General features: G+C 41.1%; 1 protein-coding gene across 1 annotated transcript in view; it reads right to left on the reverse strand.

Moving 5' to 3' along the window:
• HERC2 (HECT and RLD domain containing E3 ubiquitin protein ligase 2) overlaps positions 1 to 21,386 on the reverse strand; it is a 230,098-nt gene that overhangs the window by 115,194 nt on the left and 93,518 nt on the right. Inside the window, 13 exon segments of the mRNA XM_062205025.1 lie at positions 3,756 to 3,947; positions 4,600 to 4,751; positions 4,863 to 4,999; positions 5,078 to 5,251; positions 6,155 to 6,288; positions 9,574 to 9,769; positions 9,860 to 9,987; positions 10,088 to 10,220; positions 10,485 to 10,699; positions 13,582 to 13,732; positions 14,769 to 14,872; positions 15,404 to 15,574; positions 20,377 to 20,562. Of these exon segments, the coding sequence (XP_062061009.1) occupies positions 3,756 to 3,947; positions 4,600 to 4,751; positions 4,863 to 4,999; positions 5,078 to 5,251; positions 6,155 to 6,288; positions 9,574 to 9,769; positions 9,860 to 9,987; positions 10,088 to 10,220; positions 10,485 to 10,699; positions 13,582 to 13,732; positions 14,769 to 14,872; positions 15,404 to 15,574; positions 20,377 to 20,562 (2,073 nt within the window).

Raw genomic sequence — 21,386 nt, forward strand, 5'->3', positions numbered from 1 at the left:
GTCACAAAACAAGCCTTAAATTTAAGACTAAAACCATACAAAGTGCCATCTCCAACCAAAATACAATGGCTAGAAATTAATAACAGAAGAAAAACCAGAAAATCCAACAAGTAAATGAAAATTAAATAACATACACTTAACTAATAGCTCAAAAAAAAATCACAGGGAAATCAGAAAATACACTGAGATGAATGAAACATTACATAACACTGTGTGGTAGAGCAAACGCAGTGCTCACAGAAAGAAATAAGAAAGATCAGAGCAGAGAGAAAAGAGAGAACAGATTGGAAATTAAAATAGAACAAAATAAACGCATAGACATCCCAAGTTCACGGAAAGGAAGTTTTATTTCTTTTTTTTTTTTTTTTTTTTTTTTGGACAGGCAGAGTGGACAATGAGAGAGAGACAGAGAGAAAGGTCTTCCTTTGCCTTTGCCGTTGGTTCACCCATCAGTGGTCGCTGCGGCTGGTGTGCTGCGGCCGGTGCACCACGCTGATCCGAAGGCAGGAGCCAGGTGCTTCTCCTGGTCTCCCATGCGGGTGCAGGGCCCAAGAACCTGGGCCATCCTCCACTGCCTTCCCGGGCCACAGCAGAGAGCTGGACTGGAAGAGGAGCAACCGGGACAGAATCCAGCGCCCCGACCCGGACTAGAATCCGGGCTGCCGGCACTGCAGGCAGAGAATTAGCCTAGTGAGCCGCGGCGCTGGCCAGGAAGCTAACTCTATTAAGATGGCAATATTCCCCCAAAACAATCTAAAGAATCAACATAATATCTAGCAGAATCCCAATGGCCTTTTCTTGCAGATATGGAAAAGTCAGTCCCGAAACAAATATGGAAATGCAAAGGAGGTAAAATAATGAAAATAATCTTGAAAAAGAAAACAAAGTTGGAAGACACACTTCTCAATTCAAATCCTACTACAAAGCTATAACGTTCAAAACATGGTAGTTACTAGCATAATGACAGACACATAGAACAGTGGAATAGAACTGAAATAGAGGCCAGTGCTATGGCTTAAAAGGCTAATAAGTCTCCGCCTCCAGTGGCAGCATCCCATATGGGTGCTGGTTTGAGTCTTGGCTGCTCCACTTCCAATCCAGCTCCCTGCTAATGCACCTGGGAAACCAGTGGAAGACGGTCCAAGTGCTTGGGCTCTAGCACCCACGTGGGAGACCCAGAAGAAGCTCCGGACTACTAGCTCCGGGATTTGGCCTGGCCCAGCCCAGGCCATTGTGGCCATTTGGGGAGTGAACCAATAGATGGAAGATCTCTTTGTGTCTCCTCTCTCTCTCTCTCTCTCTCTCTGTGTGTGTGTGTGTGTGTGTGTCTTTCTGCTTTTCAAATAAATAAATAAATCTTTAAAAAAAAAAAAAAACAAATAAACCTAAATATCAATGGACAACTAATGACAAGAGTGCCAAGACCTTGAGGAAAAAGATTAGTCTTTTTAACAGATGTAACAGGGAACTGGACAACAAAAAGAAAACAAGTTGAACACTTAACCTCAATCTGCATAAAAAATGTGCCAAAAGGGGCCGGCACTGTGGCGCAGCAGGTTAAAGCCCTGGCCTAAAGAACCAGCATGTCATATGGGCACCAGTTCTAGTCCCAGCTGCTCTTCTTCCCATCCAGCTCTCTGCTATGGCCTGGGAAAGCAGTAGAAGATGGCCCAAGTCCTTGGGTCCCTGTACCCGCATGGGAGAAGAAGCTCCTGGCTCCTGGTTTCGGATCGGCTCAGCTCCGGCTGTTGTGGCCATCTGGGGAGTGAACCAACGGATGAAAGACTTCTCTCTCTGTCTCTACCTCTCTCTGTAGCTCTTTCAAATAAATAAAGTAAATCCTTAAAAAAAAAAAAAATGTGCCTACAAATGGGCCAAAGAGCCAAAGTAAAAACCACATAAACTTAACAGAAGAAAACATGGAATAATTTTCATTCACCTTGGATTTGGCAATGTTTCTTGGATATGACACCAAAAGAACAAATACAAAAAACTGGATTTCAACAAAATTTAAAACTTTTTAAATTTCAAAGTTACAATGACAGAAAAGAGAGAGATCCTCTATCTACTGCCTCACTCTCAAAATGCCTACAACATCCAGGGCTAGGCTAGGCCAAAGTCAAGATTCAGGATCTCCACATGGGTCTCTCAACTGAGTGGCAGGAATCCCAGCACCTGCACCATTACCTACTGCCCCTCAGGTGCACTCCCAGTAAGCTAGAACACATGCAGTGGCAATACTCAATCCCAAGTAATCGAATACAGGATGTAGGCATCCCAAGCAGCAGTCCAAACCACTGTGTCACAATGTCCACTCCCAGTTAAAAATTTCTACATCTCAAATCATAAATCTGATAAAGATCAATAAATCTGTGAAGATCTAATATACAGGATATTTGTGAGTTTGAGGATTGGTGTTAATTCTTCTTTGAATGGTTGATACATTTACATGGAACATGTATTGGTGCTCATAGGACTCAACAACAAATAGAAGTTAAACAACTCGGCTGGTGCCGTGGCTTAACAGGCTAATCCTCCACCTTGCGGCGCCGGCACACCGGGTTCTAGTCCCGGTCGGGGCACCAATCCTGTCCCGGTTGCCCCTCTTCCAGGCCAGCTCTCTGCTGTGGCCAGGGAGTGCAGTGGAGGATGGCCCAAATTCTTGGGCCCTGCACCCCATGGGAGACCAGGAGAAGCACCTGGCTCCTGCCATCGGAACAGCGCGGTGCGCCAGCCGCAGCACGCCTACCACGGCAGCCATTGGAGGGTGAACCAACGGCAAAAAGGAAGACCTTTCTCTCTCCCTCTACTGTCCACTCTGCCTGTCAAAAATTTTAAAAAAAAAATTTTTTTTTAATTAAAAAAAAAAAAAAGAAGTTAAACAACTCAATCTAAAAATGGACAAAGGACTTGATTAGATATACAAATAACAAACAAGCACAAAGAGGCTCAATGTCATTCATCATCAGTGAAATGCAACTCAGAACCACAGTGAGATACCACCTCATACTCACTAGGATGGCCCTAATCAAAATACCAAATAAAAACAAAGCAAAACAAAAAGCTATAGGGTTGGAGATGACACAGTGAAACCGGAACCCTTGTCCACTGATGATGAGAAAGTAAAACAGTGCAGCAGTTGGTAGGAAAGCTTGGTAATTTCTCAGCAAAGTTAAACAGAATGGATTACCACACTTACAATCAAAACACTGGAGAAAAGTGCTCAAACAAAAATTGTACACAAACATTCCTAGCAGCACTACTCACAAAAGCCGAAAGGTAAAAACAAGCCAACTATCTATCAACAAAGAGAGCAAATATATAATTACAGAGTGAAATCTTTTTCAGTCATGGAAAGGAATGAAATGCTGACATATACTAAATAAATAAGCCAGACAAAAAAGGCCACAAATTATATGATTCCATTTATATGAAATACCCAGAGTATGCCAATTCAAAGAGAGAGAGGGAGAGCAAGTGAGCAAAATCTGTGTTTGCCAAGGACTAAAGAGTGGGGAGAATCAGGAGTGGCTGCTAAATTGGAACAAGGTTTGCATTTGAGCTGATGAAAAAGTCCCAGATCTGGACAGTAGTAATAGTTGCCCAAAACTGCAAATATCCTTAACTGTAAACATAAAATGGCAAATTTTATATTATTTTTATCTTACAATAATAAAAACATTTATTTTTTAAGAGATATATCAAGGCAAAATCTTGACATTTTCATGAGAGACTCAAAACTGGTGCCAACCTACCAATGAGCCGCAGTGCTGTCTGCGTGAGGGCGAGTGTGCCAGAGTTGAGCAGGAGGTCAAGGTTGTTTGCACCATGCTGTAAGGTGAGCATGCTGAACATCACCAGGAGAAAGCGAGCTTGAGGAATCGTGCCCAGGCTTGGTCCTGATGGGTTCTCGTTGGTAATGGTTTGCAGAGGAACTGGCTGGATACCTAATGAGTATCGGCATCCACTTAAATTTAGTGTGTATGTATACAAGAAAATATATGATACAGAGAAAAATCATCAGAGCTTTTTAAAAGTTTTTATTTCTCAGTGGGTTTCCAAAGAGTATACAAATCAGGCAGGTCAGTAATGTGCTGCAATGGTCCTACAACTTCTGTCCGTGAGACTTAGCGTGCTCCTCTCTAAATATCCCTAGTGCCTCCTTTCATTTTAATGTAATAGCTGTATAGCTGTATTTCACTTTTCTGCCATAATACCAATCAATCTTGGTATTTCTCTGTAGATATTCCAACCATCCAGAAAATAAGCATTAATACAGTACATAGACATTTTAGGGTATATGGTGTACTATAAACAAAAATTTGAAAAATGTAAAAGCTTTCTATTAGAGTACTTCAAGACTGTATCTTTTGTCAAATTTTGAAAGTTTCATTTAGAATCAGAGAAAGCTGAATGTAGCTTATATTATAAATCTGAAGCACAAAGTTATTTAAGTTATCTCAAAAGCAAAATTTGGCATTTGCAAGTTTCCATAACATAAAATTAAGGCCAAACTAGAAATGATGCTGATGCAACCACTGGCATTGCCTCAGTGTCACGTTCAATACAGTCTTCTAGGCATCAGGCTTGTGCACTCACCAAGCTCTTTAAATCTGGCACTTGCATCCATCAAAACATTTCGAATATTCTGAACAGCCCAAGCATATAGCTTGCCAAAAGTTACTTCCAGCAGCATCCGATTAAAAGGTGGGATCAAATCAACATCCTTTAAACAATCTGTAAGAGGTTCCCTTTCAAACAAAGATAAAAGTCTTAGCAACGTCTTAAGTAAAATTCTTTAAGTTTAATAGAGCAATGTTTTCTTGCCACAGTTTTCCTTAAAAAAAATTATAAAGTTTTACCCTATATCAATTCCCTCAGGAATAAGTCGTTGCCATCCACAAAACATAGCATACTGCACAGATGGAAGTAAGAAATTTTTGGCTGACAGTCTTAAAATTGTATCTATCCCTTCCAGGCGAACCTCTGCTCTCTCCAACTGGAAAATATCAATGCACACAATTAAATGTTGTGTATATGACTCAAGGCAGAAAAGCATGTTCATATAAAATTTTACCTGTTTCAAAAGGCACTTTCTCATTTTTTCTACATCCACTGGTTCTTCTTTCAGGGCAAATTCAGCAATTGTACTGAGGAGTGCAGACTGAGGATACAGACCTTGGACATTCTGCTTCAACCACTTGTATCTGTGAACACCTGTGACTGTACTCAAGAGAGGCTGCCACTTATCCTACCAAATGAAACAATTTTCACCATCAGTTTAACCAAGATATTCAAATTGTAAATAAATATTTTTAAAAGTAAATCAAATATAAGTGTGATATATAAGTAAATATAAACATATCTTAATATAAGTAAAATAAAAATTAATAATGCTAAAAATTTCAAACTGGTAAAATAATTTATCTACTAATATATAGTAAAAATTAAACTGCTATAAATAAGCTTATAAATGAATTAAAAATCTTATATACTTTGAAATAGGCTGACTTGGCATACAAAAAGTCACATTATCTTTTATATTAATAGCTTCAAGGACAAGTATAATTTCTGGTAAAAAAGATAAATTCAGGGACCGGCACTGTGGCATAGAGAGTAAACTGTCGCCTGTGACTCCAGCATCCCATAAGAGGGACAGTTCATGTTCTGGCTACTCTGCTTCTAATCCACTCCCTGCATATGCCTTGGGAAAAGCAGTGGAAGATGGCCCAAGTGTTTGGGCCCTTCTGAGACCTGGATGAAGCTTCTGGCTCCTGACTCCATCCTGGCCCAGCACTAGCTGTTGTGGCCATCCAGGAAGTGAACCAGAGGATAGAAAATCTCTTGCTCTCTCTAACTCTTCCAAATAAATAAATCTTCGAGAAAATAACAACAAAGGATATGTTCAGTGACTGAATAGTGAATGATAATAATACAACCCAGTACCAAAAATTAAAGGAAACACTTTTCCAACTATAGCTCTGACCCCGGCACCTTAAGCTCTTTAAGCAGCTCTGGACCACACCTTTGATGACAACCAACTATACTAAGTGCCCTACAATTTCTCAAGTACAAAGGTACAACAGCTGTGGATTCTTTTGCTATGTGCCATGCTGGGACTCAGCCAAGCCCAGAATCATAGAAAATACTTCACCTTGGGTGATTTAATTGGAATAGGTCTTTTGTCCACATTTATCGGACTATGAGGCAAAATGCAAGCTTCTTCTAAATCACTCTCTTCATTTCCAATTTTTTCTTCATCATCAGTAGACTCTGGCTTCTTAGGAACTATGTTTAAAAACATCATCCATTATAAAAATCATTTACTTAAGCTTTAAATTAAGAAATACTTAAATGTACATGAAGATGTTTTACTCAAGTAAACATGTAAACAGCCTTGTAAACTGCATTGCTCAAAATATCAAACAATCACAGTTAGTCCCAATGATATCCAGTAATAGCACTGTGCCACACCACGTCAGGGACAGAAGGATACAGAGTTAGAGTACCAGGGCAAGGAGGAACCCTGAAGAAGGCAGAGCCCAGGGCTCAGCAAGCTTTTTCTTAAAGTGACAGTGAATATGAGAGTCTCTGCAGGCCACTTGGTCTGTCACAAATACTCTATTCTTTTAGCATAAAAAGCAGCTACAGACAATACAAAAATCATTAGGTGTGCTGTGTCACAATAAAGCATTACTTATGAATACTACAATTCAAATGCCTCATTATTTCCAAGTGTCAAAAACACTATTCTTTTTAATTCATTTTTCTTTTAACAATTTAAAACTGCAAAACACTAGTCTTGGTTCATAGGCAATACAAACCAAATAACAGACCAGATTTGGCCCATAGTCCCTGGCTTCTCCACATTGGTCTAGTATAGCGGATCTTGCCACCAATGTGTCTCTGAATCAAATGGATGACTTTTCTGTTAGTCTCTTTAATTAGGGAAAGTTCCATTGAATTAGTGTTGTAATATGTGGTGTTTCTTCCCTGTTTCTTTTATCACTTTTAAGGTTTAAGTGACAAGATAATATATATGTGCAGGGAAGGGCTAACTCAGAAGACCTGGGTGGTCCAAACCCTGCACATTCCCAAGAAGACTGTGTCCTTTCTATACTGGCCCTTAGCTCTCAGACCTAAGCCCAAGCCCTTGGAATACCCTGCTTGTTAAGGGTGCTTTCTGGGGCCAGCGCTGTGGCACAACAGGTTAATGCCCTGGCTTGAAGCACCGGCATCCCATATCAGCGCTGGTTAGAGACCCAGCTGCTCTATTCCAGTCCAGCTCTCTGCTATGGCCTGGGAAAGCAGTAGAAGATGGCCCAAGTCTTTGGGCCCCTGCATCCGCCTGGGAGACCTGGAAGAAGCTCCTGGCTTCAGATTGGCCCAGCTCCGGCCATTGTGGCCATTTGAGGAGTGAACCATTGGATGAAAGACTTCTCTCTCTCTCTCTCTCTCTCTCTCTGCCTCTCCTCTGTGTAACTCTTTCAAATAAAATAAATAAATCCTTTTTTTAAATGAAAAAGGGGGTGCTTTCTATACCTGAGCCTGAGGCCTAAGGTCATATGGCACCAGTATGCCAGGACAGTTTTATGCTGGCAATGTGACTAAGGGAGATAATCTGTTTTTGCTAACTGAGGTCAGGCAGGTGGGCACTGAAACAGGCCCCCAGTAAAAACCCTAGACAACAAGGCTTGGCCGACTTTCCCTGGTAGGCATCCCTTCACACATGTCACACATCACTGCTGACACAATTCAACACTCTTATGTGACTACATTAAGAAGAGAAGGGGGGAACGTAGGGAAAGAACGGGGCGGGGGGAGGAAAGTCAGCTTCAGTCGTCACGTAATGACTCTATAAACCCAAGACACAAAACTCTACAAGGTGACAATGTTGGCTCAGAACCTACGGACAGGACATGAGACAGCGGGGTGATGGAGGGAGCTCATGCTGGCTCACACTGAGCCTGGCCTGTCTCCTGGGCCTGTGACTCAATCACCTGAGTTAAAGGACTATCAGAGGTACTTTTGCTGTGGCTTCGAAACCAAAGCATTTCAGAGGGTTTAATCAAGACAATCAATTTAGGATAGTCTCTAAAACACAGAAGTCTTTCCCGATATTATTGTTCAAAATATCCATTAAAACTCAGTAATTAGTATTGCTGAATAAGCTGGTCTATGGACATATCAGTATAATCTATTAATAACATAATCAGAAATTTCTGTAACTTATTTCTAATCACAAGCAGATCAAATTCTAAAGTATTTTATTTATTTTACTCAAATTTTGACTATATAACACAAAAAGTCTTTTCTGAACCCTTAACAGTTGCTTCCTTTAAAATATCAGGGCAGACACTTGGCACAGTGGTTCAGATGCCACTTGGGACACATGCATCCCACATCACAGCACTTGGGTTCAAGTCTTGGCTCCACTTCTGATCCCAGCTTTCTGCTCATGAGCAGATGATGGCTGAAATATCTGAATCACTGCCACCCTTGTGGGAGACCTGGATTGAGATCTAGGCTCCTAGCTTCAGCTTGGGCCAGCTTCAGCCATTGCAGGCATTTGGGCAGTGACCCAGGAGATGGAAGATCTCTCTGTTTGTCTCTGTCTCTTGTTCTTGCTCTCTCTGCCTTTCAAATAAATAAATAAAAATTTTAAACACATATATATCTCAACAAAATTTCTTTATAAAAATAACATGATTAAATTGTAAGATTAAACAATTCCATATATCTCATTGACAGACTAATTAAAAGAACTTCTCCAGGGCCAGCGTTATGGTGAAAGGGATTAAGCTGCTGCCTGCAACACCAGCATCCTACATGGGCACCAGTTTGAGTGTCAGCTGCTCCATTTCCCATCCAGGTCCCTGGATGTCCTGGGAAAAGCAGCTGAAGATGGCCCTTGCTACCCACATGGGAGACCCAGATGAAGTTCCTGGCTCCAGGCCTCAGCCAGGCTCAGTCCTTGTCGTTGCATCTGGAACTCACCTAGGACTCAACCTGGCACCCATATGGGATGCCAGTGCCACAGGTGGAGGCTTAACAACCTTCTATGCCACAGCACTGGCCCCAGTAAATAAATCTTTTAAAAAAGTGATTTAGTAGTCATCTTTTTCAGCATTAGGTTAATAGATAATAAATTATAACACATTTAATTCTAAAATCACATCATTATCTGACCTTTTGGAAAAATATGCAAGATTTCTGTATGTAACTATAAATACATATAAATATTATGCAGAAATGCCACATGGAATGAACAGCAGCAAACAGCTTAACTCTGAAATCACAGACTTAATTACAGGAAGGAAAGTACATACTTCACGAGCATGAGGGTACTTCAGAAAATTTATGGAAAGCAGAATTAAAAGATAAGTTTATTTTGGAGCAAAAAAACTTTGAAACACACAAAGTGGTCTTCAGAGAGTTCATAGAAAAAAATATATGCTGAAAACTCTATGAATTTCAAAAACTTTTTGCACCAAAATGAAGTTATCTTTTAATTCTAATTTCCCACAAACTTTCTGAAGTATCCTCATATTTTCTGATCTTTTACATTCTTACTTCTCTTTTTTCTTCGTTCTCTAATTATCTTCTGAGCTATCCTCCTCCACCGGGGCAAAGAACTTAACAGTTTAAATTTAGACATTATAGATAGGTCATTGCAAACAGCAGGTCTCAATTCATTAAAGAGGAATCTCAAACGTTCAATGACAGGAGCGCAGACCTCCTTGTAAGACCGTCCCTGTTCTTGATGAGTCTGCAAAGTTAAATAGGAAAAGAAAATTTAAAAACAAATATTTCAGCAACTGTGCACAGCACAGAAGTAAAATAATTAAAATCTATTCACCTTAATGAGTGAGCATTTTGCTTGATACACAACTCTACAAACATCCACCACTGATTTAGGCAATGTTCTGTGCTTTACTTGCTCAATACCAAGGGTACCTGCGTGAACTAAAGATAGCGCCACATGTCCTGCGAAAGACATTTAAAAGAAAGGCAAGGTAGGAACAAATTTTTATTGCATGTCAGCCAAAAGATATACGGCATAGTTAAAATACCTAGAGCTGCATACCTAAATCTTCATGTTTCAAGAGGCAACACAGCAGCAAGCGGCCAACCTCTTCCACAGGATGCTCAGGAGGAAACGTGATGGGTGTGGTCAAGTGGCACTGCCTACAGTACCTTTCAATTTGACACAGAAAGTCCTGCAACAGAAACAGCTGGAGATAACTTCAGAGCCACCCCGTGAGTCTCCACAAACCCTAACAGGCCCCAACTTCTGATGTGCTTGCCACCAATAATGCCTCTAAAACGACACGGAGGTGTTGAACAGATCCAGCTTCTCAACTCAAAACCAATACTCTAAACAACACGCAAAACAAACTCTGTGCTCTGCTAACCAAAGAACATGAAATTATTCCGCAGATGAACAGAATACAAGTCAGCAGTAGAGGGGAGGTCTGGTTCACCTTCACATTGTGATCCTGGATATTATTGTCAGCGATGGCTTGCAGGAATGCCTGGGAGTGGTCGCCCAGGGCCCGTCTGTGGGAGCAGAGTCGTGATTTGCTGGCAGGTGTGCCCCCGGGAGAGCTGCAATGGTCCTCATCTTTCTCCTCATTGTAGCTATAGTGGATCTGGCTGGTCTGCAAGCCTCCAGAGAAGATGGACGACTGAAGCCACTCTAGAAAATGCATAAGCAAACAAAGAGAAACTCAACTGTACTATTCAAAAATAAATATGACCACCTCCACTACACTGAAGGTCAGTAAAGGACTTGTCATGTAAGTGACAACTGAGCTAAGATTGGGAATGAGACCAAGATGCTGAGCAGGCAGGCCAGGGAATAACATCTCAAAGAAAGAGGAAACTCAACTGAGAAGGTGAAATTAGGCATTATATCTAAGTTACATCTAATACATTTACACAGAGTGACTTATAATCCTTCTTTCTATGAGAACAGGTAACATTTCCTGATTACTGAACAAACTTTAAGCCAATATCAGAATATAGCAGTTACAGTTCAACAAGCACTGGATGTCTGTGCTCTGCACGGAGCTGCCTGGTTCCAGAGATGCTGAGTGTTATCATTTAGCTAAGGTTTGAGTATGTCCCCAAGCGTTCATGTGTGAGGAGCTTATTTCCCAGTATGGTGATGCTGGGAGGTGGCAGAACATTTACCTGCGTGGTCTAGCTGGAGGTCTTTAGGAGTCCTGCCTTTGGAAGGAACTGCTGTAGATCTCGTAGGACCCTTGTTGTTTCTCTGGGAACAAGTTGTTTTTAAGAGCTTGAGTCTGACCCCTGAATCACCCTTTGCTGCCTTCTTGATGTGTAATCTCTTGGTTTTTCTCACACATACTCCTACCCTGATGCCATCCACTACAATGTGATACAGCCACAGGGGTTCTCATCAGAGCTGGCACTATGCTGTTTGAGCTTTCAGCCTCCAGAACTGAAAGCTACATGAATCTCTTTTCATAATAAGTTACCCAACTTTCAGTATTCTGTTATATTTAAAGAAAGCAAACTAGAGGCCGACATTGCAGCATACAGGTAAAGCCACCATCTGCAATGCTGGCATTCCATATGGGTGACAGTTTATGTCCTGGTTGCTTTACTTCCGACCCAGCTCCCTGCTAATGGCCTGAGAAAGCAGTAGAAGATGGCCCAAGTGCTTTAGCCCCTGCTACACATGTGGGAGACTTGGAAGAATCTCCTGAATCCTGGCTTCAGCCTGGTTCAGTCCTAGACAGTTGCAGGCATCTGGGGAATAATCCAGCAGATGGAAGATCTCTCTCTCTTTCCCTCTCAACCACCCTGACTTTCAAATAAATAAAGAAATCTATCTTTTTCAAAAAGGAAGAAAGAAAACTAATATATCATAAAAAGACTAAGATTCACATTCGAAGGCACCACTTCCATAACTACTCACTCAGTTCTGATTGTGAGACTGTAAGCAACAGAGGACTGTAAAGGATACACAGAAAGACCACCACCCCTATGCTAAGGGTCAGTAAAGGAGTTGTCATGTAAGTGACAACTGAGCTAAGATCGGGAATGAGACCAGCATGCTGAGCAGGCAGGACAGGGAACAGCATGCCTGAAAGGTGTGCGCAAAGAACAACCTTAGGGATGTTCTTAGAGCATTCTTTGAGCACGTTCTCAGAGCACTACATATTACACATTCTTAGAGCACTTACAAAGTACAAGAATGAGGGAATATATAAAAAGCAACACCAGTCTTTAACAAATGATAGAACCCTAGAGATGTAAGATGCAACAGACTGGAAAGGAAGTAGGTATATGGTGTCAGGACTAACAAGAGAATCCCATTCATCAGGGCAAACAGGAATGTCTTATAGCTGCTTATGATAACCGAAGGGAAATGCCCCAGTCAGTGTGTACAACACTACAAATTTTTTTGAGCAACCCACGCAATCAAATCTTAGATACACTCTGGGGCTTTACTGGACATTTAGATTCAGAGCACTCAAGAGCAGCCCCATTAGTTAATCTAAAACACAAATCTGATCCTGACCCACCCTGATTTGCCCCATTTAGAAAACAGAAGAGCTCCTCCTTATCTGCCAAAGATAAGTCTCTGATCCCTCAGTGGATCAGGCCCCACCCACCAGGCCCAAGGTACCTTCTGTCCCCTCAACCTTGGGGCTTCCAGGTCTTTCCCTGCTACCCTGCTATGCTGTCATGGAGAAGATGGCTGGCAGCAGAGCACGCAGCACAGGCACACAGATGTGCTCCATGGCGGCCCAGGCAGGCCCTTGCCCACTATCCTTCTCCTGATTCTCACTCTCAGGAAAAGCTGGTGATACCTGTTTATCTCAACAGTCCCCCCAAACTCCCAGTCATTGCCCAGAATTCCCCATACAACTTGCGGATTGCATGGCTCTGAAGCCTCTCCTCCCTAGAATGCTTCTGAACGTCTCTTTCATCAGTTACCATGCAGTATCCTGATCTGCTTAGAAAGCTGGCCCAAACAAGCAGCAGTGGAAAGCAGAGGCACATCCTACCCATCCCTGCGTCATGACGCCCAGCCGGGTAACCTGCACAAGCAATTGTTCAGTACGTGCTTGTTGGGTGGAGACAGACAAATAAGAAATTTACAACTACAGGAAGAAAATTTAAATCCAACATATGAGATATGGATAAACTTCATTATTTGAAGTGGTTACAAATACTGAAATCCAAAAATCCATCTGACCTGAGTCTAGAAAAAACAAAATCCTTAAACAGAATGCTATTCCCCACCTGAACAATGATATATATTCCAGAATTTCAGGGCACACAGGGAAACAACAGCCATGGTAGACCCATCTCTCAGAGGACACGTTAAGTGAGACTACTCACAAGACATACCATCCCACATGCTAGTTAGGCTCCTTTGTGACCAGGGACCATGGAAGCATATGAAGCCACCCACAACACTCTAACTGGCTGACTCTCACTATTCTTTGTGTTGATTAGTCTTCCTCTTCCACCCTTAACGGTACTTATGGTGCAACTAAAATAGCCCGCTAACTGGTTAGTAGAAAACAGTGTTTTTCTTACTGGCACATTCAACCTCAACAGGAGACAGCGGTGTGCTCATTGCAAGATAGGAAGCATGTAATCCAAGAAGCAGGCCCAGATTCCTCTCTGTGTCTATCAGAGGTGAAGAGAGACTTCCCAGATCTGGTATGGTAACAACTTCCTGGTCAGGCTGGAAAAAATAATTTCACCATCAGTTTGAGAAAACAGGGTTAATTAGCAACAAAAAAACCAAAACAAAACAGTTTACACCCTAAAGATATTCAGCCAAGGGGAGGATAAAAGGGTGCTCCGGGCAGGCACCCTATTCTTCCCGTATCAATGTTTTTATGCTGCTGTGCCCCAGAAACAGTAGATACCAGATACACCCCACTTATCCTGGAAAGCAGGCAGCAGATACACAGGTCTGCTGGCAGAAAACCAAAACACAGAGAAAAGACTTAACTAGGATATTCCTAGTTAAGTCAAATCATGTTTCCAAAATGACTATATACAATGCTTCAGAAAAAAGAATGGATTGTTACATGCATAAAGAACCCAATGACATATGACATGACAAGTATTGCTACAGGTTAGTAAACCGTGACCACACATGCAGAAAAACGTTTATCCTAACAAAAGGCAAGCTCATTAAAAAGGAAAACAAGAGTTCAAATGAAAACAATTTTAACTCTTTGAGTCACATCAGATAATTTGTAAGCAACGTTAATTTTCCTTCATAAAATATCTTAAGCCCTACCCTTATGACATTTAATAAATTTTGCTACCTCTAGAATCTGGATATCTGGAAAATAAATCACAATATATACATGCCAATCCAATACTAATGAATATATAGAGAACATATTTCTAAAGAATTGTGTTTCTATATAGTTCTTCATAAAAAATAATATTTCAGGAGAGTTTGAAATTATAAATTACTGTATAAGCTTACAATAAAACTGTAAGACCAAAGTTTAACCTCTTTATTTGTGGGACAGTATCTATATTTCATACAAATTAATCATATTTTAAAAAATTTTTGAAGACCAGCATATCATATCATGAATAAATGTGAATTTATTTATGAAAAATCTTCCAAAGGATCTTTATATCACATAATGCACCACAGAAGGCCCAGATGTCAATACTTTGGGATATAAATCATCCTATCAAACCAGAAAGGGTCTCCCCAGTGTTCCCATGTTGTTCGCAGCAAGCAGCCTCACCTCCAAATACTGGCCAACACAGAATGCATGCATTGATTCCCGTGTGTCCTCAAACTGCAAAGCAGCTTCCAAGGCCACCACTGGATCTTCCCCTGCAAACTGAGCTGAAACAATAAGGAAAACAGAACATGACGTCAAGGCAATTTGCCCAGAGAGCTACAGTAGAAATAGCAGGTAGGAAGTAAGTAGGCAGTGTCTCAAAAGTGAGAATCACTCAGTACAATGAACCTCACTTTTCCCAGGCTTTCTAGGCCAATTCAGGCCTCAGAACAAATCCTAACAAGCACTAGAACAAAAAATGCACGTCAATGATAAGTTCTTCAAATGTGTCTCAATTTCTCGATAAGACAAATATCTAAAAGGGTAGGAGTACAGGTGGAAGGGCAGGTAGGATGGGAAGAATTACTATGTTCCTAAAGTTGTATTTGTGAAATACATGAAGTTTGTATACCTTAAATAAAAGGTTTCAGGAGATGGGGGGGGGGGGGGGGGGGGAGACAGACATGTAAGCCACAGATACATTAAAATGTGTGGGGAATAGAGCAAAACTAAAAGATCATTTACAAGTCAAATGTTTAGCTTAAAACGACTCACACTACAACTTGTAACCAATGAAGTAAAAAATGCAGCCTCACCAAGAATACTATTCCCTGTGAGTGACTGCGTCTGGAAGTCCTTTATATCATACACTTTCCCATCAATCACAGTCCAGAAGCCTCCATCTTTGTTGTGATTCTCCAAATCAGCTTTGCGTATTAGCGTCACTTCCTCATTATTTCTACAGTTCTGAGCTGTGAAAAGTGATTCTGTATATACAGAAGCCAAAAATCAGTCAATAAATCAATAGATGAAACGAAAAGAACGAATTGTATGAAAGAACTACAAGGGTAAACAGACAAACCCACAGGCACAATGAGGGAATAATACACTTCTAACTAACAGCACAAACAATAGGCCAAACAAAATCCTACCAAACACAGCGTGAATTTAAAAAATACAGTGTGATTTAAAAAGTTCCAAGAAAAAGTGACTATGAGAATTAGAAAAACACTGAAATAAAAAGAGCGCAGATGAAAACTTTTGGCATAAAGCTAAATGTATAACTGAGGGCACTTTTATTTTTAAATGTATATACAAGGAACATAGAAAAGCTAAAAAAAAAAGGTGAGATGATAAACATCACATCGATGAAATTCTAATGTAGTACTCAAAGGAAACTTTTTTCATAGTATTGCAAGATGCATATATGAAAACTCTGTACAATAATTTCAAAAATTGCTTGGCATCAACATAAACTCATACTTTTAATTTCATTTTTCCACAATTTTAATTACCTTCATATTTTACCATAATTACAAAAAATGTCTGGGTCCTAATCCACCTCACTACTGTTCAACAGATTCCTCACAAAGAAAACTACCAGCCAAGATGATTATAGGACAAATTCTGCCATTCTCAAGAAGAGGAAAGAACATTTCTCCAGTTCATTCTATAATACTGGCAGAACCTCAGTTACCAAAGCCTGAAGGTCTATGGTGTTTTCCTATGCAATCCAACAGTCGGTTTCTCCCCTGACTATTTAACCATTTCCAGGTAGGTAAACTGCAAATAGAAACTAGCAGAGGTTGCTTGGGAGCTTCTCTCACCCTGAATTCAGTGAAGGGATTATGGTCATCAAGAACTTGTGAGACTACACACAACGAAAATTACATGCCATAGAAAAAACTACAAGGAAAATGACAAATATAAATACAAAAAAGTTCAGGAAAATTACAAATATAGATTAAAAATCATTTTAACAAAAAACAAATCAAGACCAGCAATAAGCATTAACATGACCAAAATATTATAATCAAGACAGCGTCAGGGCTGGTGTTGTGGCCTGGCAGGTAGGGCTATCGCCTGCCACACCAACAACCCATATGTGCACTGGTTTGAGTCCCAGACGCTTCACTTCTGATTCAGCTCCCTGCTGCCACACCTAGGAAGGCAGCGGAGGATGGCCCAAGTACCTGGGCCCCTGCATCCACAGGGAAGACCAGAAGGAAGCTCCTAGCTCCTGCATTTGGATTGACCCAGCAGATGGAAGATCTCTCTCTCTCTTGCCATCTCTCCCTCTCTCTCTCTCTAACTCTGCCTTTCAAATTAAAAAAAAAAAAAAAAAAATCTTTTTTTAAAAAAAGAGATAGCTTCATTGCAGAAACAGAAGGTTTTAACATTTGAAATGTCAACAACTTAAATATTAATAGAAAAAATTATATGATCATCAAGAAAAGGAGAAAAAGCATTGTGATGAGATTTAACATTCAATCATAATTAAAAGCTCAGCACAAAGCAGAAACAGAAAGAATCTTTAATATTCAAAAATATCTACAAAGAGAAACCCACAACAAGCATCATGCTTCATTTGTAAAATTTGGAAAGCTCTTTCCTCTGCTACCAGGAATCAGCCAAGGACGCATACTGTCACCCCCTCTACTCAGCAATACACTGGGGATCCTAACAAGTACACCAAGAAAAGAGGGGGACAAAAGTTCTAAGATCACCAGCAAAGACAGTCAACCTGAGTTAGATAAAGGTGATACTTTAGAAGAGTGACCATGGATGATCCTTTCATGCTAAGGTGCCAACACCATGACCCAAAGCACAAAATGACTATGGAAAATGCATGACTCCTACTTTGGAATATACACAATCAATTCTTTTTTGTTGTTTTTTTAAGATTTTACTTATTTATTTGAGAGGTAGAGTTACACACAGTGAGAGGGAGAGACAGACAGAAAGGTCTTCCATCCAATGGTTCACTCTCCAAATGGCCAAAGCCAGGAACCAGGAGTTTCTTCCAGATCTCCCACATGGGTGCAGGGGCCCAACTGCCCAGGCCATCCTCTGCTGCTTTCCCAGGCCATAGCAGAGAGCTGGATCAGAAGAGGAGCAGCCACGACCAGAACCAGCGCCCATATGGGATGCCAGCATGGGTGGAGGACTAACCTACTGCACCACAGCACCAGCCCCCACAATCAATTCTAAGTGTACTGTAGCTCTAAATGTAAAATTCAGGGGGCCATCACTATAGGCTTTTCTTCTCCTATCTAATAAACACATTTAAAAAGATGTATACATTTATTTGAAAAGGAGAATGACACAGAGAGAAGGAGATACAGAGTGGGAGGAGAAGGGGTGGGGATAGAAAGAAAAAAGAGAGAGTGAGTTATTCCATCTCCCTGAATGGCTGCAACAGTCAGGTCTGAACCAGACCTAAGCCAGGGAGCTGGGAACTCCATCTGGGTCTTCCACATAGTTGGGAGAGGCTCAAGTCCTTGGGCCATCATCTGCTGCCTTCCCAGGCTCATTAGCAGGAAACGCCATCAGAAGCTTAGTTGCTGGAACTCAAACCAGCACTCTGATATGGAATGGTAGTGTTGCAAGAGGCAGCTTAACCCACTGTGCCACAAAGCTAACCCTGTCTCCCATATTAGACCATCATCGTTGTAACCCAGAATCTCTATAAACAAGAGGCAGCAACTGTCCAATGAAAATAGCCATAGGATATTAAATGTACCTTTAATCCAGTTCATACATTCAGCAATGTTTTTCTGGTTTTATTTAGGAGTAAACTTAAATGGTCATTTGTTATTTTTCTCTCTATACCAGATATAATTGAGGGCATTTAATTTGATCAGCAATTTACTCATTTTAACATCTTTTTTTATTGTGAAATATAACACACATACAAGATGCTCTGTGACTGATCAGAGAAAACTGTGTCACATCCATCCGGCTGGGAAGAGCCAACCAAACACTGCCTTGTCTACCTGGAAGGAGCAATGTGACTGTCACCCCTTACTTCTCCTGATCAATTTATCGACTAAGTGTGTGTCCTTAAGCAACATGCTTTTAATTTTGTCTGTTCTTGGACTTTGTATTAGTGGAATTAGTGCCTGACTTCTTTCCTTCAGCATTAGTTTTCTGAGATTCATCCTGTTTTTTTTTAAAGTGTAGTTTTTAACAGATTTACTAATTTTTGTGTTTTTTTTTCTTTTTTTTATTTTTTAAAGCTCTTCCCTCCATTGGCTCACTCCCCAAATGACCGCTAAGGCCGGTGCTGCGCCAATCTGAAGCCAAGAGTCAGGCGCTTCCTCCTGGTCTCCCACGCGGGTGCAGGGGCCCAAGCACCTGGGCCATCCTCCACTGCCCTCCTGGGCCACAGCAGAGAGCTGGACTGGAAAAGAAGCAACCAGGACTAGAACCTGGCGCCCATATGGGATGCCGGTGCCGCAGGCGGAGGATTAACCAAGTGAGCCACAGCACGGCTCTGATTTATCCTGTTTTTGAGTTCATTCATTTTTATTGCTATTCATTATGTACCACTGTTTGAAAATGCTACTGTTTCCTCATTCCATTGTGGATGGAAACACAAATTGTTTCCATGTTTAGGTTATTGTAAGTGAAGTTGGCCTAATCGTTCTTAGGTCATTTCTTGGTAGAGTTACTACAGAGGATGCTTTAATACAGAGTGGCTGTTTCCCATAGTTGTGCCGACAGGCAGAGTGGGAACTCAGTGTTCCACCTTCACCCTAACACTGGCCTTGTCAGTGCTTCATGGTTTATCCATTCCTCTCCTTTTCAAATAAATGAATACATCTTTTTAATGTGTTTATTAGATAGGAGAAAAAAAAGCCCACCTAGCAAGAATTTTCACATAAAGTAAAAGTATTACCACAATTTTAATTTTGAGCCTGAGAAATCAGAATCACACAGTGAATGGTGACTTAAAAAAATACCAAACTCTCAAAACTTTGAGAAGACAAGTTTCATTTCAGTCTGGTATGGGCTAAGACAGTGCCAAGAGGGATGTACTCAGCTAACTCCAAGAATTCCCTATCTCACTGATATCAAATACCACGCATGGCGCTGGAAAGGCAGCCCACATCAGTTTCTACCACCAGCCGGACCATGTCCAGGCACCTCAACTGTTACCTTCTGAAGACATCTCCCAGGAGAGTCTTCAGACTTTTTAAACAAGTTTAAAACAAGTTAAACATATTTAAATAATTTCAGGATTTAGCAACAATTACTAACAGAACAACCTTCCTTAAATATAACTCAAAGGTCTTCTGATTTAGATGATCTTCATTTTCCACTTAGTGAAAATAATGGCAAATAATTTGTCTTCCTTTAAAAGGTGTTCTTGGGGCTGGCACTGTGGTGTAGTGGGTAAAGTCGCTACCTACAGTACCAGCATCCCATATGGGTGCCGGTTCAAATCCTGGCATTCCACTTCCGATGCAGCTCTCCACTACAGCCTGGAAAAGCAGTAGAGGATGGCCCAAGTCCTTGGGCCCCTTTACCTGTATGGGAGAACTGGAAGAAGCTCCTGGTTCCCGGCTTCAGATCAGCCCAGCTCTGGCCACTGTGGCCAATTAGAGAGTGAACCACCAGATAAAGATTCTTTTTCTCTCTCTTTCTTAACCCCTCTAGCCCCCGCTTCTGCCTTTCCAATAAAGAAATAAATCTTTAAAAAGAAAAAAGGCAGTGGAAAGGCAAAAACAAGTGAGACAGAGCACAACTCTCCTCACAGAAAGCCCATCAAGTTAAGATGCCATACCCATGATGCCAGGCCAGGCTAGCTCTTCATGGTCATCCCGCTCCTTTCCTGGGGCCAGGTGGTTGAACCGATCCAGATGTTCTAATAAGCCACCCAGCAGGGGAACAGCTCCAGCCTCTTGCATAAGACCAGCATTTTTACTGAGTAGAAGCACTATAGAAACAACCAGTTCTGGAAGGAGAACACCTGTATTTAAAATGGAGAAAAAAAAAAGAATTAAGATGTAATAAAAGTATTTATCCTATAAAAGTACTTTGTAGCCTTGTTCTGTTTAAATTGTAAGTCAAAAGAATGTTTTCACTTTAGTATACTTTCACAATTTGTTTTATCTTTTATGTTTAAAGAGACAGGAATAGCAATCAAAAGAGAACACTCTGAGTTTACAAAATATTTTAAACAAAACTTTTTTAAACAGAAAAATTGGTGCCGGTGCTGTGGCGCAGGAGGTTAAAGCCCTAGCCTAAAGCGCTGGCATCTGATATGGGTGCCGGTTCTAGTCCCGGCTGCTCCTCTTCCAATCCAGCCCTCTGCTATGGCCTAGGAAAGCAGTACAAGATGGCCCAAGTCCTTGGGCCCCTGCACCCGCGTGGGAGAAGAAGCTCCTGGCTCCTGGCTTCAGATCAGAGCAGCTCCGGCCATTGTGGCCATCTGGAGAGTGAACCAGCAGATGGAAGACCTCTTTCTCTTTGTCTCTACCTCTCTCAGTAATTCTGTCTTTCAAATAAATGAGCTAAATCTTGAGAAAAAAAATTTTTTTTAAATAAACAGAAAAATCAATGTTTATCACTAAGTTTACCATCAGAAAAAAAATATTTAAAAACAGAGTCTTGTGGTAGTTGTTTGGTATCTTAAAACAACACTTGAGAGGCCGGTGCTGTAGCATAGAGGGTTATGCTGCTGCCTACAGTGCCAGCATCCCATACGGGTACTGGTTGAGGTCCCAGCTGCTCCACTTCCAGTCCAGCTTTCTGCTCGTACACCTGGGAAAGCAGTGAAAGATGGCCCAAATG

Source organism: Lepus europaeus, chromosome 11 (assembly GCF_033115175.1).
Source record: "Lepus europaeus isolate LE1 chromosome 11, mLepTim1.pri, whole genome shotgun sequence".
In the NCBI taxonomy this organism is placed as follows: Eukaryota; Metazoa; Chordata; class Mammalia; order Lagomorpha; family Leporidae; genus Lepus; species Lepus europaeus.